Source organism: Betta splendens, chromosome 22 (genome assembly GCF_900634795.4).
Source record: "Betta splendens chromosome 22, fBetSpl5.4, whole genome shotgun sequence".
Classification (NCBI taxonomy): Eukaryota; Metazoa; Chordata; class Actinopteri; order Anabantiformes; family Osphronemidae; genus Betta; species Betta splendens.
Window position 1 is genome coordinate 2,732,347 of NC_040900.2, and position 27,741 is coordinate 2,760,087.

At 47.5% G+C, this 27,741-nt stretch overlaps 3 protein-coding genes across 4 annotated transcripts; 2 read left to right on the plus strand and 1 right to left on the minus strand.

Annotated features, from left to right (window-relative positions):
* Positions 1–697: 697 nt before the first annotated feature.
* On the plus strand, positions 698–12,035 carry slc35f4 (solute carrier family 35 member F4). Of its 2 annotated transcripts, none has more exons than XM_029138637.3 (7): positions 698–1,115; positions 8,890–9,190; positions 9,483–9,702; positions 9,787–9,912; positions 9,994–10,186; positions 10,278–10,367; positions 10,768–12,035. In XM_029138637.3, exons 1-7 carry the CDS (start codon positions 911–913, stop codon positions 11,007–11,009), a joined length of 1,377 nt encoding a protein of 458 aa, XP_028994470.1. In that variant the 5' UTR covers positions 698–910; the 3' UTR covers positions 11,010–12,035. The 2 variants fall into 2 exon arrangements, with proteins under 2 accessions (XP_028994470.1, XP_028994471.1); XM_029138638.3 differs by lacking the exon at positions 698–1,115 and adding an exon at positions 6,535–7,067.
* A 1,615-nt stretch (positions 12,036–13,650) lies between these two features.
* On the minus strand, positions 13,651–18,427 carry ap5m1 (adaptor related protein complex 5 subunit mu 1). Its single transcript, XM_029138636.3, has 8 exons — positions 18,215–18,427; positions 17,453–18,107; positions 17,140–17,367; positions 16,915–17,054; positions 16,452–16,537; positions 16,239–16,351; positions 16,048–16,144; positions 13,651–15,966 (listed from the first exon to the last, which is right to left on the minus strand). Exons 1-8 carry the CDS (start codon positions 18,280–18,282, stop codon positions 15,884–15,886), a joined length of 1,470 nt encoding a protein of 489 aa, XP_028994469.1. The 5' UTR covers positions 18,283–18,427; the 3' UTR covers positions 13,651–15,883.
* Positions 18,428–18,496: 69 nt separating this feature from the next.
* Positions 18,497–27,026, plus strand: exoc5 (exocyst complex component 5). Its single transcript, XM_029138635.3, has 18 exons — positions 18,497–18,672; positions 19,046–19,140; positions 20,249–20,396; positions 20,481–20,675; positions 22,025–22,089; positions 22,318–22,346; positions 22,458–22,567; positions 22,710–22,754; positions 22,837–22,977; positions 23,056–23,138; positions 23,228–23,437; positions 23,516–23,663; positions 23,767–23,875; positions 24,632–24,752; positions 24,849–24,935; positions 25,031–25,139; positions 25,273–25,488; positions 25,892–27,026. Exons 1-18 carry the CDS (start codon positions 18,646–18,648, stop codon positions 26,078–26,080), a joined length of 2,127 nt encoding a protein of 708 aa, XP_028994468.1. The 5' UTR covers positions 18,497–18,645; the 3' UTR covers positions 26,081–27,026.
* Positions 27,027–27,741: the final 715 nt, after the last annotated feature.

Sequence of the window (27,741 nt, forward strand, 5' to 3'; positions counted from 1 at the left end):
GCAGCCACAAAGCTCCCTCTGAACTGGGAGTGTGCGATAAGTGCTTTGGAGCACAAACAAAGCGAAACAAAGGAACGCGAGGTGCGTGTTGGCGCAGTCAGTAAGCGAGGGGGAGGCCGCACTCGCCAAGGGCATCACAAAACCCAGCGTGCATCTGCACAACAATGCCGACACGAGCGCGCATTCTCCACGCGCCGGGAATCGATTTCACGCCATCGGTGGAGGACTTGGAGGAAGGCGCGCGCAGACGCCGCATCTTGGCCTCGTTGGGTTTGGAAGCTCTTCTTCTGCGCATTTTCTTTTGTGCCGCGTCTGCAGCGCGCTGGGGGATCCGGCGGACGGGTTCCAGCTCTGGAACCGGCGGCCAGCCGGCGGAACGGCAATAATAACAGCTTCATAATCTGTAAGCTGCAAACAAGACGGTGGAAGGGGCCAAAACGGACACTTACTGTGAATGAGGACAGTCAGAAGCTGAGATCCACAACCTTATGCCACGTTAGTTTCTATAAACAATAATAAACGGAAAATGAGCAACTGGGGCTTGAGGTGCTCCGTCATAAACCAATAAACGGCAGGCAGAGGCTAAAAGTGTCAAAATAAAAGCCCCAAGTACATCTTAACCGTGTAACCTGTTCAGAGATGCGCTAAAGTGCCACCAGTGTCATCTCTATACGAACCAGTCCACGCAGTAACGATCTTTCCACAGCTTAATTGGAGTCAGACACGCAGCATGTGACAGTAGTGACACGCCCCCTGGTGTTGAGCGCGCGCTAACCTCGCTGCGTCCGGGAGCATCACTGGAGGAATGTGGAAGCGGCGTTGGACGCGTCCTCCTCCCCCCGCGCGCTAACTGTGGCTGCAGGTGACCAGGGCTCCCCCCCGTCCGATCTCTGCCCGCCGAGCATCCGCGATGACGACCGCCGACAGCGTCCCGGAGAGCGGCGAGCAGCCGTGCATCCGCCTGGAGCCGCCGAGGAGCACGCACCTACCGGGCAAAGCGACGCCGACCGGCGGCAGCCCCAAAGTCACAGCCAACGGCGTGCACGACATAGAGGACCGGATCCTGAGGATCACCGGCTTCTACGGCTACAACCCGGGATACTCCAGTCACAGAAGTGAGTGAGAACGGATGCGACAGATCAGGCTGGAAAGAGCAAGTTTGTGAGATCCTGATAGAAAAAAAGCTTCAGTCTAATTCTCTCATCACTTACAGTAGTTCTCTGCGTAATTGGGCTTTTGCAGTAACGGGGTTTTAACTGTATCTGTTATGGAGCAGCACAATGTCAGTCAGTGCCACGAGCAGCACACACACACACACACACACACACACACACACACACACACACACACACACACACACACACACACACACACACACACACACACACACTGTGGAAGTGGATGGTTTGAACAGCATCTCCCACTTCTGAGTCCAGCAGCGCCCACTTGCACGCGTCCTGGAGCTGCTGCATTAAAGCCATCCGTTTGCAGCGTGACACTGGGGTGTGTGGGTCTCGGCGCCTCCTGACACCCTGACGTACGGCGCCGCTCCAGCGCGTGGGGCCTCTGTAGCTTCCATTTGTCGAGCTTGTTTTGATTGGTGGAGCAATGCCGGGGGATTGTGCTGACACGCACACAGTGGCGGGTGTCGGAGGAGGGAGCTGAGGATGCACTTTGCCCGGGCATGATCTCGAGCAGTAATGGCACTATAACACCTCACGCGGCCAGCGCGTAGGTTTGTCTGCTAATAAATCAGCGTGTGGAAGCAGCCTCGCGCCTCCAGTGCAGGGTTCCTGGACTCGGCGCTTCGCTTCATTGTTCACTGGGGATGAATTATTTAAACGCAATCATCCATCTGTGATGTGGATGTCGATACACTGGACAGGTCACGCAGGCTTCACGTACTGAAGGAGAAGAAGAGGAGGCCGCTCTATTATATCCTCACACTCAGTGTGGCTCTGTGACGTGATGCGTTACTCTGATGAAGCTGTTTTAAATGTCCACGGAGGCGCCCCCTTCAGTCACGAGCAGCTCCAGCTGAGGTCCTCTGGGACCCGCTCGGAGCATCTCTGAGCACGAGCAGGAAATGAGCCTGTCGCCCATTAACTGGCTCCTGTTTATCAAGGGTGTCAGTTGTGGTAGATTAACCGTGAATGCAATCACGCACTTTTATTTGAGAACATACCCACTCGCCCAGATTAATCTACGGGAAAGAAGGGATCTGATTAGGCAGAGGACGCCCGAAACTCTAAACTGGAAACGGAGACGACAGCTTTAATCAGAAACAGAAGCACTGAGCAACCGGAGCAGGAATTCACATCCTGAAAGTGGAAATTAGACCAAGTTAGCTGTAGTTAGATGGAATGATGCACTTAAACATACAAACATAGGGTGAATTCATTTAGCATTTGTGCACAGGTTAATGCATAAAGAAAAGCATTAACTAAGAAAAACAAATTAATTTCTATTCAAAATGAATTATTTCTAGGCTAGTTAACAGAGATTATATTATATTGAACCTTATTCCGACATAGAGCCCTGTACAGTATAGTAAAGGAAAGTGCAAGGTTGGCTGCAGTCAGTGATGCGGCTCCATTCGATGCAAACAATAAATGTGTGATTTAAAACTAAGCATTCCTCTAATGAAATATGCTGTGAGCGACGCTGGCGCCTGCAGAGACAGCAGAAGGTCTTCCTCCGGGCGGAGCTGCCTGCACAGCTATCAGACCGGCTGTGGCCGGTGCCTCTGAACGGCTCGTCTCCGCGCAGTCGCCATTCACTTCCACTGTGATGACTTTGCGCCGTTTGCACCCTGCTTCCTGGTCGTGGTTTTCCAGTGGAGCCGTCCTGCTGCCAGCGACGGCCTGATGGGATATTTAGGAAGGTCCTTTTGCCAGTTGCTGATTATTGCCATTTGCCATCTGTGTTGAATTAGGAGATGCCTCTGGGGGGCATTTTAAACTACATTTAGTGACAGGGTTTAACAGTTATGATAGAATATTTGTGGATCTGTGCAACTACACAAATATAAACCTGGGGGAAAAACCTGTAATGGAAAATTCGAATAAATGGGATTTAGCAGCCGGTGGACGATGGTGTTGGAGTTCATGCTCTCTCAGCATCTCTTAAGCCGTGACTGCCGCCTGCTGCGCCTCCTGTTTTGCATACTTCAGGAAAGTGCGTCTCTGCAGCGATGGCGACGGCTGCTGCGTAGACGGGAGGTGACAGGCTTCGTGGTGGCAGCGCCGCCACTTGTTCACCGCTGGCATCGCAGTCAGACAGAGAGCAGGAGCAGCAGCCACTTAACACGTCCACAGACAAAGTTCTGAGAGGTACACAAACACACCAGACATGGTTCTGAACCCGTGTCCTGGTGGGCAACTGTGTAATTATTGGTTGCTAAGGCAACAGCGGCTGGATCCTGACTTTGTTACTCAGGCGTCCTGCACAGTGTGTGCATGCACTTACTTATTTTGGACCATCCCGTTCCCATGCCCGCTCACTTAGTGCTATTTATAACCCGCTCAGCGCCGAATGGGATATGAGCTTTGCCTGAGCAACTCCTGGAGTGCTGTTATGTCTCACATGCTCCTGGGAAATGAGCAGAAACCCCCGCAAGTAATGGCTGCAATATTCCTCCACAGTCGCCGGCGCCTCCGCTGAAGCGGTGGCGTGGCGTCGTACGTGTTGTCTTTGGCCACAGGAATTAGCTTCGTGGTTGAACATTCCGCCCTTGAGGAACATCATGTGATCTCAATGCGATGTTGCATGATACATGAGAGCAATATGCTGTGACTTGTGATGGCCTTTCTATCATGCAGCCACAGTGAAGGTCTTACCTGCGGGCCAACACTGCCCCCATGTGGCCAGAACGTCTAATAACAACTGTAAAGTGACCTTCCACGTCCTGACAATGACGATCACAGCCCAATACCTGCTCTCAGCCTGCAGCTATTAATCGCTACCTCCAAGCAGTCACACACAGATTATGTTAGAGCACAACTCAGTTCTTTGCTGTGAAAAATCACACACAAGAAAATACATTTAAATGCAGCTGTTTCACTTCCAGAATACTCACGTTGACCTTCTACCACTACTGCACCACAGAATAATGCATCGTATCTGTTATGTGCCCATCGAGTTTCTCCCATCGCATAAAGCAGCCGCGGAAGCTGTGCACTTGTCCATTTTTTAGCCACAGTGTGATGAGGGTGTGACTGGTTGCATTGACATTTACATAACAGTCGTACCAGATGTAGCTCGGTGGCAGGACGTCTCGCATGCATAAATACTGCACCTATTATGTGGAAGGTGGTTTGCCCTGTGGGCTGCCTACAGGAAAATCCTCCCATGTTCTTTCCAATTATGTCACTCTGACTGGAGAAAATCTAAAAACCTAAAGACCAGTTTTAATAATAGACTGCGGTCTATTAAAATTGGTTTAATAACATGTGTAAAACTGGTGTTTAGTCATTTGCAGCCCATCACACTAAAACTATGTGCATCACAATAACCTGGTGAACCGCTGAGTGGATGGTTTGTTATTGAAGCACCTGTCCCCACGTGACTATGCATCTGTGGTGCAGTACACAACATTCACCACCAGGTGTCCTCGTTTTCCGCTCCTCCAACGACTTTCGCGTTTAGCTGAAGATAAGAAACCCAGACGAACTTCATTGTAGCTTCTGCTCAGAACCAGCACGATGCGTCGTCCTGGTCGCTCTCATCGGTGAGATGTGATGAGTAACAGTGAGGACAAAGAGCCTTGTGCTTTAAACTGAGGAGCATTTGTTCATTTGAATGATAAAGGGGCCTGAATGGGTCGAGCACAGCAGTGTTGCTATGGAGGTAAAGAGAGAGAACGTTGTAGTATTTTGTGCTTTGATCTGTAATGCAGTAGTGCCATTGTGTTACGTAAACACAGGTTCCAGTTAATCAGGACCCGCTTTACCGGGCAAAACCAATGAAACGCGTGAAGTCCTCGTGTTCTGCTGCAGTGAAGAGCAATCACCCTGAGGTCAAACGAGGTCCAGATGAAGAAGATGTGATTAGCTGAGATAAGTTAGTGAACAAAAGCAGCATTAAAAAGCGACTGAGCCGCGGCCTCCTTCAGCATCCGTCCCCCAGGTATTCCTCTTAATCTGATAGCGATTACTGTTCTGGGCTCTGCTGACTGGATCGTTTTTCTGTCCCTTCCCCGTCTAGCTGCTGGAACCACCACTCAGCAGAGCTATTTTTAATTTTAACCCCGCTTGTCCCAGAGGATCAATGCTCCCATCCTCACGCCCTAATGCCAATGCTTAATGCACAGAGCCTCATTCCCTCAGCATCACCTAAAGCCTCGACATCACGCGGAACAACAGCGATGTTAAATCCTGCATCCCAATAATTAAATTGCAGTGGTCTGCCAGAGCGTAACTGGGCTTGTTTGGGGCTTTGTAATAAAAGTGGGCAGTTTCCTGCTCACTCGCAGCCTGAAGGATGCTGAGAAATACTCAGATCTGCCGGTCTTTGTGTAGACGTGCCAGGTTCTGGCTGATGAGCACTGGCGAGTAGAAGCGGGAAGGGGAGGGTCTCCGGGCGATGCTGATATGATGGCAGGAACCCTGCACTAATTTGGGGTTGTTGACGAAGCGCCTTCGCACTCACTGTTTACTTCTGTTTAAGTCACAGCACTGGTGCGAGCGTAGATGTATTAAGCTTTCATCACTCGCTGCACGGCCGCATGCACCAGACACTGATATGTCGCTGATGTGAAAGCTGGAGCAATGATCAGGTCCATTAAACGGAACCGCAGCTCGAGGCCGAGAGGCCGGAGGGGTTTCCGTAAGATGGAAACTCCAGACCACACGCGAGAGGCTGATGGTCCGAACGGACCCATTCACTCAGAGTCTGACGGCTCACTGCAAGCGTGCAGCAGTAAAGTGCTGGAGTCCTTCTTATGACTAGGACATCATGCACATGTGAATAATTGATAGGAAAGCATCATCGCACTAGACGGAGTGTTTACAGTCAGTATGACGGCTTAAAGCAGTTCACACACATTACTGTGTCATACTTATACACTTGTATGTGTTGTTGCAGGTTAAAATAAGATTGATTTGCTTTTTATATTCACCAACTACTGCCTTTCAGCAGTTTGGATTCATTGATCTCCTGCTACAGTGTGACCGTTTGTTATTAGTGTGTGGTTGTGGTGTGAGGATCGTGTGGGAGGAGGACCCTCATCTCCATACTGATATAAATATGTTCTATCTATGGGAGCGTGGAGTCTTCATGTCTCCTGTGAGAGTGGGAGAGGTTGCAGCGGCAGAGACCTCGGCTAATGATCGAAGGCTCCAGCAGCAGTGAGGAGCAGGAGATGCACCAGTGGAAGGTAGAGGGAGGAGCCCGGTCAGGTAGACAGCGAGGGGAGGGGAGAGGACGGCAGCAGCGGACGCGGCACAATCAGCCCGGCTGCTTGGTTACTTTCTAAACAAAGCTGCTGATTTGTGGAGGCGAAGAAGAGGAGGAGAAAAGCAGGAGAGTGCACGAGGAGGGGGAGGATGGAAAGAGATGAGGGGAGTGATTGCGCCGTGCCACACACACTTGAAGCTCAGTCTCCCTTGGAGACAGTAGCGGCGCTGGATCACGGCATGACAGTGCAACAGTACAGTCTCCACTCCAGCGCACTTCCAGCGAGCCGCCGCCGCCGCTGAGCCGCCGCCGCCGCAGCCCAGACGGGCCGAGGACGAGCGAGGGAGAGAGAGAGAGAGAGAGAGAGAGAGAGAGAGAGCGCCCGGGGCTCAGGGCGGGAGCGGAGGACGAGCGAGGAGTCGGACGAGACCGAGGAGGAGTGGGAGGACGAAGCGGGGGAGCGAGGAGTCCGAGGATGAGCGGAGCTGGCAGGAGGAGCTGCTGAGGCGCACACACACACACACACACACACACACACACACACACACACACACACACACACACACAGGGACAGTGTGTTGGGCCCCAGCGGAGGATGAAGAAGCACTCAGCCCGCGTGGCTCCTCTCGGCTCGTACAGCTCTCAGGTCCTGACCTGCCCTGTCTCTGAAGGTAAACTCCAGAGGCCTGAATGTGCTTACGCGCGTTAGCTTGAACGGCAGCATTAGCTTGAACGGCTTTTGCTTCTGAGTTACACTGTTTTCCACGACTTGTAGGAAGTTTTTGTCTAGGATCAAAGTTGTGATCTGAGTTTCCTGCTTGTCCCTCTGTGACCTCTGAACATCATCGGCTTCATCGTCTGCGTTCACCTGTCTCCAGACGTTCCTCGCAGCTAAAGCCTCCTCATCCACTGTGATGAAGAGCTGCTCGGCATCACGTCAGTCATAACCTCCATAAAGTCTCTGAACTTAGGACGTCTTAAAGGCTCCGTCCGTCACTGTCGCTCCAGAGCTCCGTCACATTGAAGTGTGAGGCTCAAACGGCGTCGAGACGTCCTGCGCGTTCATACACTGAGTCACATCTGATGGTTGAACGGGAGCGTGACAGAGTTCATATTCTGAGCCGATGTTCTGACTCCGCTGCTCGTTCCTGTGAAGCGCTTTAGTGGATGATGTTACGCAACGTTTTCCATTCGCCGGCACTTTTGCGTAATCGCATTTTAAACACAAAACGCTTTGCAATGTGAGTGTTACCTACAAAACCAATCATCGTTGTTTAAAAAAAGGAAAAGCCTTCCCCAGGCTCGTCATTATGCAACAAATTATCTGTGACAGCCGGTGCCACTAATCTGTTGTTTGAGGTGTGTTCCAAACAACTCCACTCCTGTTGACTGAAGTTAACCTCAAATAGAGCTTGTTCTGCCGAGCGATGTGCTGCTTTGCCCGTGTTATTGTGTCCGTTGCAGCTTTTTTTTTCAGCAGCGAGAGCTGCTTTTATGAGGCGGGGGAATAGTGGAGTTATTACATTACTGCGTCTTGGCACCAGACCAGCCTGTAGTGGCAGAAGAACCTTATCCCGCCTTAAAAGCTGTGGCTTCTGTCGGTGCTGTGAAACACAAACCATCCTGCTCCGCTGAACAGGGAGTAAAATGCGGCTTCTTGCTTGCACCACTATCAGATCTCAGTTTTGCAGCTAGGTTGATTAAGGAGCTTGCTGTGACAGAATGTAATTAGACCAAATCCCTTGATGACCACGCAGAAACAAAACTGTGTCATTTAGCCTTCAGCACATATTGAAGATTGGCTTCCAGCTGGGATCTAGTCCAAGATGAATTAAAATGTATTAAAATGATGGTCACAGTGTGCAAGATCTGTCGTAGTGCAGTCGCTTGAGCTTTTCACAAGAATCAAACCTGTAGTTGAGTTACATAACCCAGTAATCATTTCAAAATATGATTTAATGGAACTCAATTAGTTTGAAATAAGTTTTTCTAATTAACTGGAAACTTTAGTCCGATTATCAGAATACTTCAAATACTGCAAAGAAAGTTTTTTTTAGAACTATTCATTTCCTTCTTCGTTGTAAACTGACATTATAAACTTCAGATTTTCAGTAAAGCATGATGTGGACACTTCTGGTACCAGCTCCTGCACCGACAGCGAACGAGTGTCTGTAGCGCTTCATGTGCTGAGCTTTGCAAAGGTAGCAAACGAGCAAGCGAGCGGCACATGCCATCCTTTATTCCTGCCCTGGTGTAAATTGATCACGGCGTTGAGAGGTTAGAACGGAAGTGTAGTCTGTAAACGCTCACACCCCCAGTCTCAGACAGTGCAGCCCAGTTAAGGCCCAGGAGCCGCTCAATCCATCACCGGCGTCAGATCGACGCCGCTTTTTCCCATCATTGCGTCAGGTCTCTGCACACCTGGACACAGCTGGCGTACGCGGCTGTGTCTCGCGTCCTCTCACTGACTCTGCCTCTGCTTGTGTCCATAAGGAGAGGATGGCTCCGAGTCGCACACCGACACGCCGGGCAGCGAGACCAGCAGAGAGAGCCGGTCCTACCACTCGTGCACCAACGCGCTTCTCAAGGTGCTGGGGGGCCTGCTGATGGTGCTGTGCGTCTCCTCCTCCTGGGTGGGCACCACTCAGGTGGTCAAGCTCACCTACCAGTCCTTCTCCTGCCCCTTCTTCATCTCCTGGTTCAGCAGCAACTGGAACATCCTCTTCTTCCCCATCTACTACTCTGGACACGTGGTCACCACACGGGAGAAGCAGACGCCCATACAGAAATTCAGGTAACTCGGTCGGCTGGAAAATGACATTTGGAAATATGCTGTTCTCTGTTTAGCCTGTTAAATTACCTAATTAGATACAAAGAGAAGCTAACCGCTTCTCCAGTGGTCCCTAGAGGTCCCGCTGCTCTAAACAATTAACTGTTACTAACTGTCCTTGAGGAACCTGGCAACTCAGCAACCTGCCAACATTTCCATCCTCAAAGCCTCCTGATAGTGTATCTAGACTATGGGCCAAACAAAAACAACGTCCCGATGGAAAGGCCCGGATGACACAACTTCCTCTCCCTTCCAGGGAATGCAGCAAGCTCTTTGGAGAGGACGGGATGACTCTGAAGCTGTTTGTTAAGAGGACGGCGCCCTTCTCCATCCTGTGGACTCTGACTAACTACCTGTACCTCCTGGCCTTGAAGAAACTGACCGCCACTGACGTCTCCGCTCTCTACTGCTGCCACAAGGCCTTCGTCTTTCTTCTGTCCTGGATCGTCCTGAAGGATCGGTTCATGGGCGTCCGGGTCTGTGTTTAAACAGCACATTCTGATAGAAAAGGCAGTTATCGTGTGTAATGTTCCACTGAACCTGTGGATGTCTGCCTACAGATCGTGGCAGCCATAATGGCCATCACAGGCATTGTCATGATGGCGTATGCGGACGGTTTCCATGGCGACTCCTTCGTGGGCGTGGCATTGGCTGTGGGTTCAGCCTCAACTTCCGCTCTCTACAAGGTCAGGCTTCCTCACCTTTAACAGCCTCATGCTTGTGTGGTCTGAATCACCTGTATAGTCACTGTAAACCTCATCACGCAGGTGCTTTTCAAGATGTTCCTGGGAAGCGCCAACCTTGGCGAGGTGGCGCATTTCCTCTCCACCATAGGCTTCTTTAACCTGATCTTCATCTCCTGCGTGCCCCTCATCCTCTACTTCACCAGGGTGGAGCACTGGGGCTCACTGTCCTCCCTGCCCTGGGGCTACCTGTGTGGACTGGCCGGGCTGTGGTTGGGTGAGAGAGGAAGATCATGACCATGCTTACACCAGTTTCTATAAACCTTTTCTGGAGTATATGAAACTTGCTTTTCTTCAACACCTTTTAGTGTTCAACATCCTGGTCCATGTTGGCGTGGTGCTGACCTACCCCATTCTCATCTCTATAGGGACACTGCTCAGTGTGCCAGGAAATGCAGGTAGGCTGAGTAGTACTACTAATAAGAGCATATTTCTTTACTTATTACTTATCATAATGGATAGTATGAGTGTCCACACATGACATGGTTGAGTACTGAGAGGTCAGCACTTGGGGCCAGTGGAGCAAACAGATTACGCAGCAGGTCTCTTATCCTGGAAACCCAATCATCAATGTGCCTCCTGCGCCTCCTCGCTCACTGAGGGAGGATCAGGTTGCAAAGGCGACACTGAATGCCTGCAGACGAGTTCTTTTCTTTAGCCAATGGACTGTACAAAGGTCGGCGGGTTACGGCATCGTGCCCTGCACTGACAGACAGAGGATGAAGTTTGCTAATTGGAAGCTGCGTTTACTGCCTTGCTCACCGGACCCCTGACTTGGTCCTTGTTTTTCCCCCGTAGCCGTGGATGTTTTGAAGCACGAGGTGATCTTCAGCGTGGTGCGTCTGGCGGCCACGTGCATCATCTGCCTGGGCTTCTTGCTGCTGCTGCTGCCGGAGGAGTGGGACTCGGTCACGCTGCGCTTCCTCGCCACCATCGCGGACAAGAAGCCGGAGGAACACGGAGAGGAGCTCACGGAGTCCAGCGTCCACACTCGGAGCCGCAGTCGGGCCAACGGCGCCGTCTCCATTCCCTTAGCATGAAGTCGGCTCGTGGCTCGTCTCCAGGCCTTTCTGCTCGTGTTCCTCCACTCAGACGCTGAGGCAGGATGCTCGGGCCACACTAGCTCTCCATCAGGAAGACAGACGCTCTGAAGAAGCATCTCTTCACCACAGGAGGGAGAAAGACATCATTCACAGATTTTGCTAACTGACTGGTTAGAAAGTGTTATTTACTTTCTTGAAATAGTCGCCACGCTCAGACCAGTCTGTCCCTCGCACGCACCCAAGCCAGGAGCCGACCGACCTGTCCTGACCTGCTCTGCAAACCATATTCTGTGAATATAAATATGGGCGGGGCCAGTTTGGCCCAATCTTATGTATTTATGGTATTTATTTAGAACTGTATCATCAGAGTATTCATTTCAAGTCTTACAGGATAGTATTATATACAAGAATGACTATTATACTATGCGTGATGTACAGGCCCTTTTGGTTTTATAAAAAAAATAATAAAAGATTGAAAACCCATGTAAATACTGTGACAGCGTCTTACTAGATTTGAAACAGGTTGGTAAAATAGTAGATAGGTAGAATCATTCAGTGTGGCTTTTTGTCACACACTCACAAACATCCTCCCGGTTGGTTTCGGCTCCCAGGGTGCAGTCAGTGAGTCGAGGCCTGAAATGAAGCATTTGCTGAGATTTCACTAAATTAGCTGTTGTGGCATTTAACATCATAAAATAAATGATCCAGAAGAAGCCGATAATAGCCTTAATTCACAGCCCAAGCTTCACTGATATAGGACGTTGATCAGCATGTAAAGTACTGATTCAGCTGCAATAACACTGTAAAAACAAAAAGTCAACTACATACAGTATATTGTACATATTGACATGTGCCACATAATTCAACTTTTGTTTCCCAGGTTTAGTTTCAACACGATTAAAATGACTCTGCCTTCTGGTCTCATCCAAACATTTGTGGGGTCTCGTCTTTCAAAGAACGTGCGTCTATTAGGAAGGTGGAGGTTCTCTCAAGCGTTAACCTACGAGTTACAAATTAACCTGTAGGGAGAGTTGCCATAGAAACAAAGCTCATTATAATGAAAAAGTCAAGTAAAAGCAGGGACGATGTGCAGGCTCCTTTAATGACAGTCAAGTGTTTAGCGCATTCGTTTGTACTTTGGCAACAGGCGGAGCTGCTTTAGGACAAATGTTAAGTTCTCCAGCAGGTGAGAGGTGAAGCTCTGGAGCAGATGGAACAAATGGGGCAAAGAATAAACCGATCCTGTAGGTGAAGCGTTCTTTTATGGGATGGGACAACATTCCTCTGGAGAGATGTAGACTGGGAATGCTGCCCAACGTGATGGACCTGTGTTACACACCGCTGTAACGTAGTTACACCAGTAGCATCTTAGTAGGTTTGCCTCTGGGACAGCGAGCAGGACAATGGGTTCCGCAGTCTCCAGACCCAGGCTGGGTAAAGTAGCTCCATGTAGAAGCCTGCAGGAAGAAGGAAAGGAGCCAAAGCCCCGGTGGAGCCTCCCGGCTCTGCCGGTCACCACGGAGCAGCCGTCAGGGTCCCAGGGACACAAGACGACAGCTTTGCCTCCACTGAAGCAGGAACTCAGTCTCTCAGCCCTCTCAGGTTAGCAGCTCTCCTGTTATATATGCGTATGTGTTTACGTGTGTGCCTACAAACCGTGCTCTCCAGGAAGCTTCATTCATATCACTCACACTCATCCTGAGACTCGAGGTTAGCACAGCAGAATCCGCTGCCAAGCAGGCGATAATCACGTTGTCTCAGTGACTGATAAGAGAAGTTATCTGTTCAGTCCCATGCTGGGACTCTAGGACACAACATTTAGCATTACAGTTAATGAGTGTTTACCCAGACATCCCATCATTATCTCTCCTCAGGTGCTGCAACCACAGGTACTTCACATTGGTCACACAAGCACTGCCGGTCTCATTGCCATGGTAATGTTAAATAAAGAGAAATGGGACTGTCTTCACTCACTTGAATTTGCATAATGTTGATCTTTGTTCCAGGCCAAGGGCTGCAGAGATGGGGCTGTCCAGCAGTTTTCTACAGACGGCCGGAAAGGACACGCTGGCACCAGCAGAACAGTCCAGGTAAAGCAACGGAGGTTGGTGCATTTATGGCATCAATAATTCAGATGATATATTTTTGACTGGAGGCAAAATTAAAGTGTTGCAGAGTGAGACAGAGGGAAGATAGAAATGATGAGACAGAGAAGCAGAGGCAGCCGTGAGATGCGTGTCCCACTGGATCTGATTAAAGTGTCTCTGGAGAGGATAGTGGGGTGGTCTACAGCCATGACCGCCTCTCAGTAGGGAGAACGGAGAAGCTCCAACTAGTAGATACAACCTCAAAAGCAGAAGGAGAAGAATCTTGACAGTCAGGTCATAAGTGGTTCTATTTTAAGGTGTAAATTTGTCTCCAGCATTGGAAAAAGTAATTAGTACTAGGGTTAAGAGTAGAAGTATTTACCTCAGGTAGTAAACTGGGAGAAGTAAACCAGTACTGTTTTCACTCCACTTCTGGGTGCCTGTGGACTTTCCAGGGATCGGTTCTAGAGGCCCAGACAGTTCTCAGTCAACACAATCAACAGCAACAACAAGGCAGAGAGGAGAGGACTGAGAGATCATCTACACAGTGAGTGGTTGGACTGACAAGCTTTATTTTGTGAAAAGTCCTCTTCAGAGCATGATCAAGGTCCAAGATGATGTAGAATAAGGTCCCAGTGTACTGTAAGTATGAGTGTATGACACAGACACATGGGATGAGTCTGTCAAAGCGGTCAGAGAGGGAGGACAGAAAATGTAAAAGGTCACATAACACAAATAAATTACTAAAATAGCTCCCTCACCTGCAGCCAATCAATATGTGCATTTTAAAACTCATCCACACATTCACCACAATCAAATATTCTTCTCTTATAGCTGAGACTATGGTGCCATCTATTGGTGAGAGTGAGTCTGAGCTTTGCTTCGGCTTCCATTCAACATTCATATTTAAATAAAACAAATGATATTTATTTGATACTAAGAGACAAAATCAAATCAACTACAGTCTTTTATCTGATATCTGCTCCAACAAAGAGCAAAGAAGAACCTTTCAGTATCAAACCTGGACCTGTAAATAATTAGGAAACCAGATAAACGGACCACCATTCTACAAGTGGCCTGTCTCTGGCTCTTAGAGGCGCTAAAGAGGACGGGAGAAGCTGGAGTGAACCAAAAACACCTGAGGCTGCAACAACCTGATCCTGAAACACGATGATTGTGGCTGAGATCAAATGACTCAACATGGGGTTGACAGCAAATAAATGAGCAAACAATGCAGCAGTGGTCAGAGGGAGATGCACAAAGAATAGAAGAACTGTGTGACATGAACTAACCACTGGGTGTCATTATTGGGCTGAGGGACACAGTGAAAGAAGAGTTCATCATAGTGTAATAAGTGTTTTAACATGTAAGTTGTTATTCTAAATTTATAGCACGACTTTTGCTTTATTTTATTCCAGCACCTGTGATTTTTGCTAGACAGAATCCTTCACAAGCAGAATAAGCAAGGGAGAATAAATGTATGTCTGGAAGGCTGAAAGCACCGGAGTAAAGCACACATTAAAACAATCCATCTACTTAGCCATTCAATCAACAAAGCAAAGCTTGCCAGTGAGGGGCCAGTGGCTGCAGACTTCAGGAGCCAGACTGACCACATATTGGGACACTGGGGAGATTTAGAGCGGCCCAGCCCGTCAAAAGGTTCTCCTTTTCCACTTCACTAGCCACACACACTAGACCTTAAAGCCAAATCATCATGAAGGAGGAATGCCGAGAGGTCCTGGTGTCTGCCACTCTGCGCTGCCACATAAAAAGAAGGTGAAGGATGCCGTGTGAGCAATTGGTTCCAATTGACAGAGGATTGGTCATGGTCAGCCTTCTGAGTGGAAATCCACGTGAGAATGTAGCATTTGGACTAGCAAGGGGCACAGGAGGCCAACAGCAGACAATACTGACACTCAGAGGAGTCTGGCTGCTGTGCAATAGGGGGCACCATCGCCTCTGATTTAACCCTTCATTGGGTAGTCGCTCATTAGACTTTACACGCCGAGGTGGAGTTGTTACAGCAGAAATAAAGTAGAAATAAACATCTAGAATGTTTCACAATAAGATCAAAATCATATTAATTTACGTTCTCCATTAACCCTGCAACCTCAAAGACAACCCAGCTACGGTATTACCCTCCATGTGACTTTTTCACCAATTAAGCAGCTCCTGTCCGATGAAAGGGGTGGTTGCTTTAAAAACTCTCCGGGGATCAGGGGGTCAGCGCTCAATCACAGTCCAGTTGGAGAGGTTGTGTGTTTGAGCTAACCACTAGTTGACAGGGCGGGATGGGGGGGACTGGTGGGGGCGAGGATCCCTGCCAACTCCAAAAGAGGAGCCTTTTGTCGCCAGTACACTGCCCAGAGCAGCCCGGCTTTCACAGCCCACAAGTCCCACTCCTCCAGGTCCACAACAGCTGATGACAAGGCCCCAGCTGCTAATTATCCGGCCGATGGAGAGTCACTGAAGTGGGACTGTCAGAGCGAGGGGGGGGCTATTGTGTCTGAAATGGGATAAATCTGAGGGAGGGTGAGGACAGCATGATAAAGTAGAGTAGAGGAACAGGATCAGCACTTCTGCCAGTCACAGGTGTTCACACTGGTGTTGAGCTGCTCTGTGGTTATTTCAGTTTTCTACCTACTGTAGTTCCAGCCACAGCCTGCAACGGCACCAGTAGACGGGAAATAAATGAATTCCCAGGTCATTCGCTTGAATACACTCAGCACAGTTTTCCCTCTAGAACGAACCATCTTTACAGCAAGTTATTGTTCTGGTTCAGTGCTAGAGAATCATGTGTCCAGAGGAAACCGGAGCGGTGCCTGTTGAATTCCATATGAAATACTCTTTGGACTGAAGTTCTCGTGCTAAAAATAAAGACAGACTTTGTGTTACTGACAGGAAACCTATAACGAGCATATGTAAGATGAGAAACACTGTTAGCTTACATGTTGTGATCCGTGGTTTAGTAGAGGAATAAACCTGCACCGAGTGCTGGTCCACACAGCATCCTGAGAGCGTCATATCGGGCACTTTGAAATACAGCTGTGAAAATGAAGACAGAGGTGGTAGATCACAATTAGAAGCACCTTGTTACAGATGCATGTATTGACTTTCTGGTGATCATAAGGGAACTTACTTTGATGTAGGCTGTAAGGTCTGTGCAGAGGGGGTCAGTGGGTCCTGCCGTCGGCCCCCAAAATACAATTTTGCCCTCCATTGTGACCTCACGTGATTTTGGGAACTTTTGTCCTTAATATCAGAAAAAGCATGGCAATAGGTTATTGTGAAATATAATACAGGAGCAGTACATGCATACAGTATGCATTTCTTTTCTTTGGATCGTGCCTACCAAGGGCCCAGACCAGCAGGCTCTTCTCCTTTGAAACATCCAGCTGTCCAGAGCTCACCTTCACGTCAGCAACACCAATCTGACCCCTGCAGAAGATAAGAGATGATTTAAAGGGTATACCCTGCTTTAATTAACAGTGTCAGAGTTTAGGGTTTATAATGGAGAAGTTTAAGGATGTAGACGAGATCTGTATACTTTAAACCATATATATTATAAAAAGAATCCTGTGCTTTCAAACTAGCATCTTTTGTTTATTTCTGCTTAACTGATTTATAATTGTGATTGAAATGATGCCCTACAGCACAATAATAGCTGTACCTGCTCAGATCTCATAGAACTAAGCTTTTTAAAAGTGCTCTCATTTAAGAGGCCTTTATTCTTAATCAGCTGGTAAAATCACAGGCTACTCTCCGCGTTAACCTGCATCGCGTGGCAGCAGGCGCTCTCAGATCAGGTTGTTTACCTGTTAAAGAAAGGCAGGTGTGCTTCACAGTACTCAAAGCTATTCTTTACACTTTCATGAAGTTTGAGGTTTACAGATACATGCAGCTGCTTCTCTTCCTCCTTCAGCTGATAAGATCCGAGGATGGGGGGGACCGGGACCTGTTGAAAAATCGAGGAGTCAGTGCCAATCACTAAGGATTAATACAGTGCATTTTTAAAGTAAGTGTACAGTATTGTGCTTTACCTGAGAGGTGTAGCTGCATAGTCTGAATGGCTCCAGCGGTGGGGAGAAGGGGAATTTATATGGACCAGAGAAAGCAGAGCCATCACAGTTGTCCACACTACTTGCAGTCAGAATACTAGAATCCAATGAGGTGACGCAGGGGTGGACCAGGACGTCCTGCAGTGGAGACCCATTTGGTGGCAGCGTGAGGGTCACAGTTACGTTTGGCAGCACACCCTCAACTTCACACTGTAGATGGAACGGCCGGAGAGGAGAACATGTTAAGTAATAAAAAAGAAGCAAATTGTTACACAGAGTTCACCTTTCATCTTACTTTGCACGTCACTGTTCCATAAACATCCCAGAGGTCCTGTCTGGCCCGGCTGCCGTACTGCATGGAGCGGACCGTTTCTATCAGGGCAAGATTGACCACCGGTCGCCCGCGGTGGAGCCCCGTCTTCCAGGCTGGCTGCTTTTGGTTCCCAGCGGGCATGTGCGCTGTGGGTGCAGATGCCCCCAGTGCCGGGACGTCCAGCGGCGTGCCGAGCGGACACGCCTGCAGGAGCACGGACGGCAGCGCGGCCAGGCGGGAGGCCAGCCCCTCACTGTCAGGCCTGCTGCCAGAGCCAAGGAGGAAAGCGTGCAGACCTGCCAGGAGCGTGAGGCCTTGTGAGACAGACAGCAGGTGGGCCAGAGGCGGCCGCGGCCCCGGAGGGACGTCCACTAACGGCAGGCAGGCCAGGATCAGCGGCCCCCGCGACATGGCCAGCACCGGCCACAGCACTCTGTTTCCAGCATCCACACGCAGCTCCAGGGCTGGAGATCGCTGTCGGTCGAGGCAGTCGTCTCTGAGAGCTGCATAGGGTTTGTCTGGCTCTGAAATCCCCAGCTCGGTGAGCAGAAGCTGCAGCACAGTGTTGTCATCGGGAATGGCCACATATGAGGAACCCGCCAGCCTCTTCGCACGGTGCTCCACAGTGGAGAACCTTCTAAGAAGGGAGAATTACAAAGCACACAGAAACGGCGAGATTTAGAGTTTGTAAGACGTTACGTTATTATCATAAGCAGGAAGTTAGATCTGAAATGCATCACAAACCTTGAGAAGCGTACTGACACTCTTTCTCCCTTATCGTGGGAAATAACCCACAAAGCACGGGCACTCATGTTTTCATCTGCACCGAAGTCCGCACTTTACAGGAAATTTGTCAAACTCAATATTAACGTTTGCATCTTGACGTTCATTTACGCATTTCAACCATTCCTCGTATTTTTCACTAACACAGAGACGTACTTCCCGTTGTTGCTTCACGTGACATCTTCCAGACACCGGCTGACATATGCGCATGCGCAGATGCTAGCAGCTATCCCCACCCTTCTCCCATACAGGAAGCTGGATTGCCAACGAGCTAGCTGTCAACAAAGGGCAAAACTGTATTAAATCAGCAAATGTGGAGGCTGGCGGTATCTGCGATTCCGCGTTCCTTTTCCTAAACTTCATTTCATTGCGTCGACAGTTGGAACTGGAACATGGCGACAACTGCTCAGCTGTTCGAGGTATAACCGCTGCTGCATCAAAAAAACTAGCAGGCTAGCTGGCTTGCTAACTATAACTAACGGTGACCTAACGGTGATGTTCTTATAGATTCTTGCCATGTAGACAATATTAAATTAAATGCTGCTTAAAGTTACGACTGGGTTCATGTTGTATCACACGACATGAATATGAAAATAGCTGCAATCGTTGTGGTTTTATTGCTTCGGGAAATAGCCAACGTTATGTTATTCACTGTTTGCTATGAAATCAACACAAGTGTCTTTTGCTACACCAGCATTGCAGTTAAACCAAAGTGCTATTTCCTGTAGCGTTGTCTTATTAGTCTGTGTTTAGTTGGTGTGGACTTATCTAAACACTCGTCACCTTCCTCAGGAGCCTTTTGATGCAGATGAGTACATTGAAAGGTTGGCGTGGAGAACTCCTGGAGGAGGCTCCAAAGGGGGAGCTGAGGCATTTGACCCAAAAAGGTACTGACGACAGCTATCGGTCCCATTTACAGGATCCATTGCATTTCTCTGAATGTCATGTCAGAGAGAGTCAGTAGCAGCATTGGTGTCAGTTTTGTAATGTGCAATCAAGGCACAATGTACCTTCTAAATGTGCTTTTAAATATAAATTATACTGTAAAGGAGCTATTTCACACTAATAATATATTGTGTAAGCCATAAAAGATAAACCACAGATCGCTTTTTAAATGTGCAACACAGCTTTTGAGCTCTCCAATGTAATCTGTGATCTAATGATACATTTTAAAATAAAATTTAAAAGATTTATCCGATGCTGACATCAAGATACATGACCAGTAAATTTGACCAGTAAATAATGCCTAGTAGATACGTCGACTTTGTGTTTATTGCTGTAAATCATTTTTTATGCTTATCTTTTAAACCAGGATATGGTTTATTTGTTCATTTGAACATTTGTTCAGTGTTTTTAATTTTTTAAATTTTTCTTTCATTTCTTGGCTGTTGTGTTTACACTTGGGGACTAAGTTATGTCCTGTTAGCAAAAATGCCGCTTTAACTCTGCAGTAGATCCATCCTGCCTTATCTACTTCCTTCACAAAATTGTTGCCACCACCTCCTCCACCACCAGCTCTTAGCGAGGAGTCAGAGACAACATATTTGTGAAGGCCACCACAGTGAGTCACCAGCCAGGGAATGGGTGTCTATTGGGAAGGGATGGGAGATGTCTTTAAGCTGTAGCCAGTGCTGAAGGAATTAGTCGAGAGATTATACACTCATCATTTTGGGATGTTTCCTACTCTGTGAAATGTGGTGCTGATTTAGAACATTTGCTCCGTAGTCCTGATGACACTTAAAATGCAGCTGACGAAGCTGGTAGTTTTCACTGCTTAAGTCCGGGGACCCTGGAATTAAGTATCTGGCACTATTCAGTAACTATTAACTTCAAGTATGAGGTCAGTGGAACAGTTTTAACTTTGTGGTCCCCAATTAAAATACTCTAGGAGGAGTGATATTTCTGTGGTTGAGCTTTTATCGGTGGAGCATTTACAGCGTGTTATTAGACCACTGCAGGTTTATGGACCTATGTGCCGTCTCTCCTTTGTCACAGGCTATTGGAAGAATTTGAGAATCACATAGAGGAGCTAAAGCAACTGGATGAGAAGATTCAGCGACGCGTAGAGAAGCTCGAGCATCAGTGTCATCGTGAGGCCAAAGAATTTGCCCACAAAGTGCAAGACTTGCAAAGAAGCAATCAGGTGATTTGTGCTGAAATTACAACCTCTGGAGCTTTCATGTCACAGAGAATGTATTTACATTTTTTTTGTTCTGTGTCAATTCAGGTGGCCTTTCAGCATTTCCAGGAGCTTGATGAGCACATCAGCTATGTCGCCACTAAGGTTTGTCACCTTGGTGACCAACTGGAGGGAGTGAACACACCTCGACAGAGGGCTGTAGAAGCTCAGCGTCTGATGACCTACTTCAACGAGTTCCTAGACGGAGACCTTCGCAGTGATGTCTTCAATAACCCAGACAAGGTGAGTATGCTACACCATCACTGGAGGTTTGTGAGGGCCCTGACAAGGACCCCCACTGTGATACCGCTGGAGGTAAGAGTGAACAGGATTATGACGTAAACCGTCCATATTAATTTGTCAGGTTTATCCCTTTAGTTGGATCCCTTGTCTAATTTGGATTAATAAACTGTCATTTGCTGGCTGACAATAGCTGAATGATTGACGGACATAGATGCCAACATGTTCATGTCAAGTCTAACTGCATTTACAGTAGATTGTCTGGTCCTCAGCTTTGTGTTGTATTGCACCAGCAGAAAACTTGTGGCATTATATGTACATGCGGTGATAATATGCATAGTAGGATCCATATATAAATTCAGTTCCTGCCTACAGAAGAAAAGTTGTTGATAGACAGGTGACCCCTGAAAGTTTTATCATGCAGTTCTGTAAATTACAGCAGAGATCGGGATGCTTTCGATTTAATTCTTTTGAGTAGAAACATCATTAGTGGATGCAGGGAGGTGAGTCTGGGGGTCAATCCGAGAGACGAGAGCTGGAGATGAAGCTAGTTTTCTGGAAAGGCATGCAGAAATATCTGGCCAGATTCCTTTTCCTGAGCATACCTCCAGACGAGGGGGAAAGAGGAAAGCTGCAAGTGAATAGCTGAAGGGGGATGGCTTTGCTAATCCTTCTGAAAGGGAGGGCTGGGCCGCCAGCGCGGAGACAAGTGCTGCTAAACCCTGACTGCAGGGAGACGGCTACATTACTTACATGGGATTTAGCTAATCTTAGCTGGGGGACAGATACTTAGAAAACCTTTGCCGAGCAGAAAGGCTGGATCCTCCTCACGGGAGCAGAGTAATGATGTTAGCTGAGGCAGGCATCTGCGGGAACAGAGGAGTTGCGGATGGCGGGCCTTTCGTAGGTCTGAGTCTTTTTCAGCCAGAGTGTATGTCAGGAGGAGCAGGGAGGGAGGGGGTTCTCAACAGGGCCCCCTTTTTTTGAGACAGATATCCCTGGCCGGACAGATTATTGAAGGCGATTTAGACTCCTGTGGGATTACAGCCCATTCAGAAAAGGCATGCCAATAAAGAGTTGGATGTGCTGCTAAGTCAGGACTGCTGCTGTCGATGCCCAGGTGAGCGCCACCACTCTGTTATCAGCCTCTTGTTCAACATGGGAGGTGAAGGAGGGCTGCTCAAAGATGATGATCCCCCAAGTGGAGACACTGCCGGCGGCCTGCCCACTTTCTATTTGGATGTCCACCTCTCGTGGTCATGTCTGCTCTCTCTCTTTTACCTCACCTGACACCCCTCCCCCTCTCTCTCTCTCTCTTACACACACACACACTTCCTGTTCCTCTCCTTCAGATTAAGGAGGCTGCTGATATCATTCAGAAGCTGCATCTCATTGCCCAGGAGCTGCCATTCGACAGGTGAGTCAGGCATCCTGCAGGCAGCTTAAGACAGTAGCATGTCCAACAAGAGGAAGGTGGTGTATTAATGGTGTCAACTATTTTTTTTTTTTTTTTTTCAAAATGTAAACCCAATGCAGAACATATCAGATTTTTAAGCATTCAAATTTGTATAATTTTTTAGACACTTTTACATTTAATTAATAGTTAAGTATTAACAGTTTCCCTAATAAATGTTTTCTCTCACAGATTTGCTGATGTCAAGGCAAAAATTGCAAGTATGTCTGTAGCAAATGATGAGAATTTCTACATTCCACACCGCGAGAATTTTTACATTTAAAATGAATAACAGTGTTAAAGTATTCTTATGTTTGCTTGTTTCCGTGAAGGTAAATATCATGACCTGGAGCGACAGTTAATCCAGGAGTTTACCGCTGCCCAGCGCAGGGGTGAGATTGGGCGCATGCGGGAGGTGGCAGCTGTTCTATTACATTTCAAGGTATCAAAAAAGAAATGCACGTGTGGCCCAAATCCTTTGTCTATGTATGTCTATGTTAATGCTTTGAGCATTATAAAGTAGTAGTTTGGACTTTACTTTTCACTGCTGTGGAGTAAGTAACACTCGTGTCTGTTTATTACAGGGCTATGCACATTGTGTGGACGTCTATATCAAGCAGTGTCAGGAGGTGAGGGTTTTTTTTTCCCCAGTGATTTTGTGGGAGAATATTATCCACAGACTCCTGGTTAACGCTATTTTTGACTCCCCAGGGTGCTTACTTAAGAAATGATGTGTTTGAGGACACGTCTGTGCTCTGCCAGAGGGTCAACAAGCAGGTGGGCGACGTGTTCAGCAGCCCAGAGACTGTTATGGCCAAACTCATCCAGAACATCTTTGAGAACAAATTGCAGGTATTTCTACTACATCTGATCTGCTTTGTGGCATTGCCTCATCTGGCGCTTTATATCTGACTGGCACTGCCTTTACAGGCACATGTTAAGGAAAAGCTTGATGAGACTCGTCACTCTGATGTGGAACAGTACCTCAAGAACCTCTATGACCTTTACACCAGGTATTTTGTTCATTGTTTTATCGTCTTCCTGTTTACAGATCTAAACTTTTCGACTCCTTTTTTCACGCTCTTCTTTCCGTATACTCCAGGACCACAGCGTTAGCCACTAGGCTGACAGAATTCAACCTGGGTTCCGACAAGCACACCTTCCTCTCCAAGCTGATAAAGAGCATTTTCTCCACATACCTTGAAAGTTACATTGACATGGAGAGAGATTACCTTCGCAACCGTGGTGCCGTGATTCTTCAGCGCTACTATGACTCCAAGAACCACCACAAACGCCCCATTGGCACCGGCAGGTAAACCTTTGCTTCTTTCTTTCCCCACACGTCATGAGATAAGTGGCTCAAACTGGTTGCATTATTTCTCTTTTATAGTATTCAAGAGCTGAAGGAGCGTATCAGGCAGCGCACCAACCTTCCCCTTGGTCCTAGCATTGATACTCATGGGGAGACCTTCCTGTCCCCAGAGCTGGTTGTCAACCTGCTGCAGGAGACTCGCCACGCCTTTGAGAGATGCCACAAAGTGAGAAGACTCGAACTTGGAATGACTGGAGGGAAGTTAAAGAAATGCTCATACAGGGTCATGTTTATCTAATGTCATCATTCTTTCTTTCTATACTTTGCAGCTTTCGGATCCCTCTGACCTGCCTAAGAACGCCTTCTCAATCTTCCTGCTGCTGGTTGAACATCTGTGCGTGGATCACATTGACTACGCTCTGGAGATTGGCCTCTCAGGTACGTCTAATACCGTGCTCATTATTTCTACTTCTGTGCTGATCTGATGTTGTTGCAACATAAACACCTCAATTCTCTCTTGCTTCCATACACTCCAGCCTACGGATGCTAAAACTGGCTTGGATACAGCTGCCGTCACATCACTTGTTGCAGTTAGTTTGGAAAAGACGCTGGAAAAGAAAAGCTTGTACTTTCAGTTTGCCAGCGACAAGATGAAACTGGTTGCCATGGTCACTATTCATTTCTATAACTAACAGATTTTAAGGCCAGTCATTTTTTAAAAACAAAGTCTGTCCACACCTGAATCTGTGACAGGTACATTGGAGGAAAACAGACTGATCATGGCACACTGTCTCACTGTGCTCACTGAAGTATTAATGAATGCACAATGTTTCTGTTTATTGATGAAGGTTACACGATAATTGTAAAATACAAAAAAGCTATAAAATCCAAGTTACCTCATTTTGAAGTAGCTCTTGCATTTGGCGTTTCTGTAAGGAGGCAGCTTATCATTTTCAGGCAGCTACAGTGGAACCAAATGTATATTGTGTGTTCTATTCAGGCCGAGGTGCGTTCTGCATTAAATGCATCACTGATGGTCCTATGGTTTGATTATTCCTCCTCACTCTGTGATGTTGAAGCGTCACTGTGAATGAGAATCTTTCTGTTTATATATTTCAGTAAACCCATAAATGAGAAGCAAACCTCTTGGTTTACTGCCTGGACTTATTCTCTCCTTCTCACTTTGATTTATAGCGATTCCCTCAGCAGACGCCAAGAATGCCAACCTGTACTTCCTGGATGTGGTTCAACAGGCGAACTCCATCTTTCACTTGTTTGACAAGCAGTTTAATGACCAACTAATGCCATTAATAAGGTCAGCAAAGGTTTAAATGGGACGACCACAAGTTATTACATTAGATTTTATCATATGGAAATGAAAAGCTATTAACCCTTTAAAATCCTTCTCCAGCTCCTCTCCTAAGTTGGCAGAGTGTCTGCACAAGAAGAAAGAGGTGATTGAACAGATGGAAGTCAAACTGGACACAGGAATTGACAGGTCAGTGTTTTAGTAACTGCTGTATTTAAAATCTAAAACAGATCATCAAATGTCCTGTTATACACTTTGTTCTGATATCTTTCTGCTGCTCACAGAACACTGAACTGCATGGTGGGACAAATGAAGCACATCTTGGCCACAGAGCAGAAGAAGACTGACTTCAGACCCGAGGATGAGAACAATGTTATGATCCAGTACACTACAGTAAGACATACACGACCTCTGAGCGCTCTTTAGTCCTGTTCTCACTACTCATTGACAGCTTCTGAACATGGGTTAGTCAGTTGTTCTGTCAGCATGCTTCCCTTGTTTCCCTGTGTGTTCTCCTGCCTGGCAGGCCTGCTCCAAGGTATGCGCCTACGTCAGTCGGCAGGTGGAGCACGTGCGGAAGTCCATGGATGGGAAAAATGTGGACACGGTGCTGACGGAGTTGGGTGTTCGTTTCCACCGACTCATCCACGAGCATCTACAGCAGTACAGTTACAGCTCCATGGGAGGCATGCTGGCCATCTGCGACGTGGCTGAATATCGACGCTGCGCCAAGGATTTCAGGGTGAGTGGGGGGGCATAGGTCCAGGAGACACCGGTGACGGGGCAAAGCACAGACCTACCTGCTAGGAATTTGTTTGGGGGTTTTATTATTAGATGTTTAGTCTAAAACGTCACTGTCCAGGTGCATATTTTATATTATTTATGGTAATTAGACCATAGTGGTTGTGTAGGTAAATTATCTCATTTGAGAATGCTTTATTTAGATAAAATGATGTATGCAAAAAAACATTAGATCCCAGTGTTTTGCATCCTTAACAAACTCAAGTTGTAACTTAGAAATCTAGGTTTCATCATTTTTTTTTCGCTTGCATGTATAAAGGGATTAGCAGTACATATGTTGCGGTTTACGAGCCATAATAGATCTTTATTTATGTATTAGTTTATTTTCTCTGTCTGTCCTCTAGGTCCCTCTGGTGCTGCAGCTCTTCGACACACTCCACGCGCTCTGTAACCTGCTGGTGGTTGCTCCTGACAACCTGAAGCAGGTCTGTTCAGGTGAACAACTCACCAATCTGGACCGGAACCTGCTGCACGCCTTCGTCCAGCTCAGAGCAGACTACCGTTCAGCCAGGCTGGGCCGGCACTTCAGTTAATGACTGAATGGACACCTCACTACCCTCCAGGCAGCAGCCTGTGCTCTGATGGGGTGATGCACCTGGAAGAGACCCATCCCTGCTTCGGAAAAAGCGTCAGCTCGACCTCTGCATACAGACTTTATACTGGGACTGCGCCGTGCATCGTAGAGATGCCCTTTGAATGTGGGAAATGTGCATTTTACCTATTTTTCATTGTTAATTTCACAATCTGAAGCAATTTAAGTGTATATTGACTTCTGATTTCATTTGTTTTTAAATACTAATTCATCACCAATCCCTTAAACCCTGACACAAGTACACAGAGAACACAGATTTCTGTACTTATTATAAAATTGTTTTCATTGTGCCAAAAATATAAATCTGTGGTTGCACTTGTGCACAGGAATAAACTCTAACACTGCTGTAAAGGGAGACTGTCACCAGTCACGTTGTGAGGTCAGACATCGAGCCTCTCCTTTCTTTAATGAACTCTAGTGACAGAGTCAGCCTGACCAAGCATGAGACAGACTCTGTCTGGTTAACAGAGACACATGACCACCTCTTTGACCCCTGAAGAGGGGGCGTCGTGTAGAAGCAAGAGCAGGTCTGAGAATCTCTCTGGAGGTTTGGGTGGTCTGCTCTCAAGCTCAGATGGCGGGTGCGATGGGTCACTGAGTATGTGTCACTGTAATTGCACAGATCAACACTTGCTCATCCGGGGGTTTGCACAGTCCAAAGACATTGTTGGTTGGATCTGAAGTGTTTCTGGGTCAGGAGGTATTGAAGGTTAACCTCTGCTGATTAGGGAAACAAACTAGAGGGCTCTTAACACAGGACTTATTGTGTGTCTTCTGCACTAAAGGTCATGTCCCTGATGCCTAAACATTGTCTTCTACACAAAGCTGCTCCCACTGTACTGCTGTTTACCTTAATTAGTGACTCATTAAAAAGATACTGCATTTTATGATGTCACTCAATGTTGTTCATAAACAGAGCTGTGAATCAAAAGTTGCTCTCTGCGAATGTCACTTTCAAAGTGAGATGAAACAGCCTTTCTTTCTATAGAAGTCATCAAGTATTCATGGGAATTCTTGCCACCAGAGTAAAGTTCTTTCTTCGACTTCAGGAAGTGAGCGAAGCAGAGGGGATTAGATATCTATGAGTTGATGAATTGTGTGCAGTAGTCATGGACTGAGGGAGAGCCTGGGAGATAGAGACGCCTGAGAGCTCAGTTCCAGCTCCGGCTGGTTAGTGTTGTGTAGAGGGTACACATGGTGCTGTGCAAGTTCAAACAACATAATTAATTAGGCTAATATTAATATTATCAATGCCACATAAATTCAATTCTCTCAGCCCTAATCACAACTGGATAGCTTGTAAAAATTATTTTGTTAGGCCCTGATGCAAACAGTGGGTCTCTTCCAAACATTTGAAAACTATTTGTTTTTGCGGCGATTAATGTGTGCGGCGCAGGAAGGGGTTGGGGAGCGGAGCCGGGCCAGAGACGATAACTGGTGTGGAGACGGAGGCAGAGGCGCAGCCCGGCCCCAGGGACGCCGGCGCCGGCGCACGGAGGAGGGGCGGGGATGTGTTTTTGGGGTGAGTGTTTGAGCAGGTGGAGGGGATTAGTAATACTGTCAACACTGGAGAGCTGGATAAGACTGTCCTCTCTTACGCGT

Excerpts from the sequence above, each read along its gene's own strand:
- exoc5 (XM_029138635.3), top strand. The coding sequence starts at position 18,646 with ATGGCGACAACTGCTCAGCTGTTCGAG. Across the intron at positions 22,978-23,055 it reads TCTTTGAGAACAAATTGCAG|GCACATGTTAAGGAAAAGCT; the intron begins GTATTTCTACTA and ends CTGCCTTTACAG. Across the intron at positions 23,438-23,515 it reads CGCCCCATTGGCACCGGCAG|TATTCAAGAGCTGAAGGAGC; the intron begins GTAAACCTTTGC and ends TCTCTTTTATAG.
- ap5m1 (XM_029138636.3), bottom strand. The coding sequence starts at position 18,282 with ATGAGTGCCCGTGCTTTGTGGGTTATTTCCCACGATAAGGGAGAAAGA. Across the intron at positions 18,108-18,214 it reads GTGTCAGTACGCTTCTCAAG|AAGGTTCTCCACTGTGGAGC; the intron begins GTTTGTGATGCA and ends CTCCCTTCTTAG. Across the intron at positions 17,368-17,452 it reads ATGGAACAGTGACGTGCAAA|TGTGAAGTTGAGGGTGTGCT; the intron begins GTAAGATGAAAG and ends TTCCATCTACAG.
- slc35f4 (XM_029138637.3), top strand. The coding sequence starts at position 911 with ATGACGACCGCCGACAGCGTCCCGGAGAGCGGCGAGCAGCCGTGCATC. Across the intron at positions 9,913-9,993 it reads CAACTTCCGCTCTCTACAAG|GTGCTTTTCAAGATGTTCCT; the intron begins GTCAGGCTTCCT and ends CTCATCACGCAG. Across the intron at positions 10,368-10,767 it reads CAGTGTGCCAGGAAATGCAG|CCGTGGATGTTTTGAAGCAC; the intron begins GTAGGCTGAGTA and ends TTTCCCCCGTAG.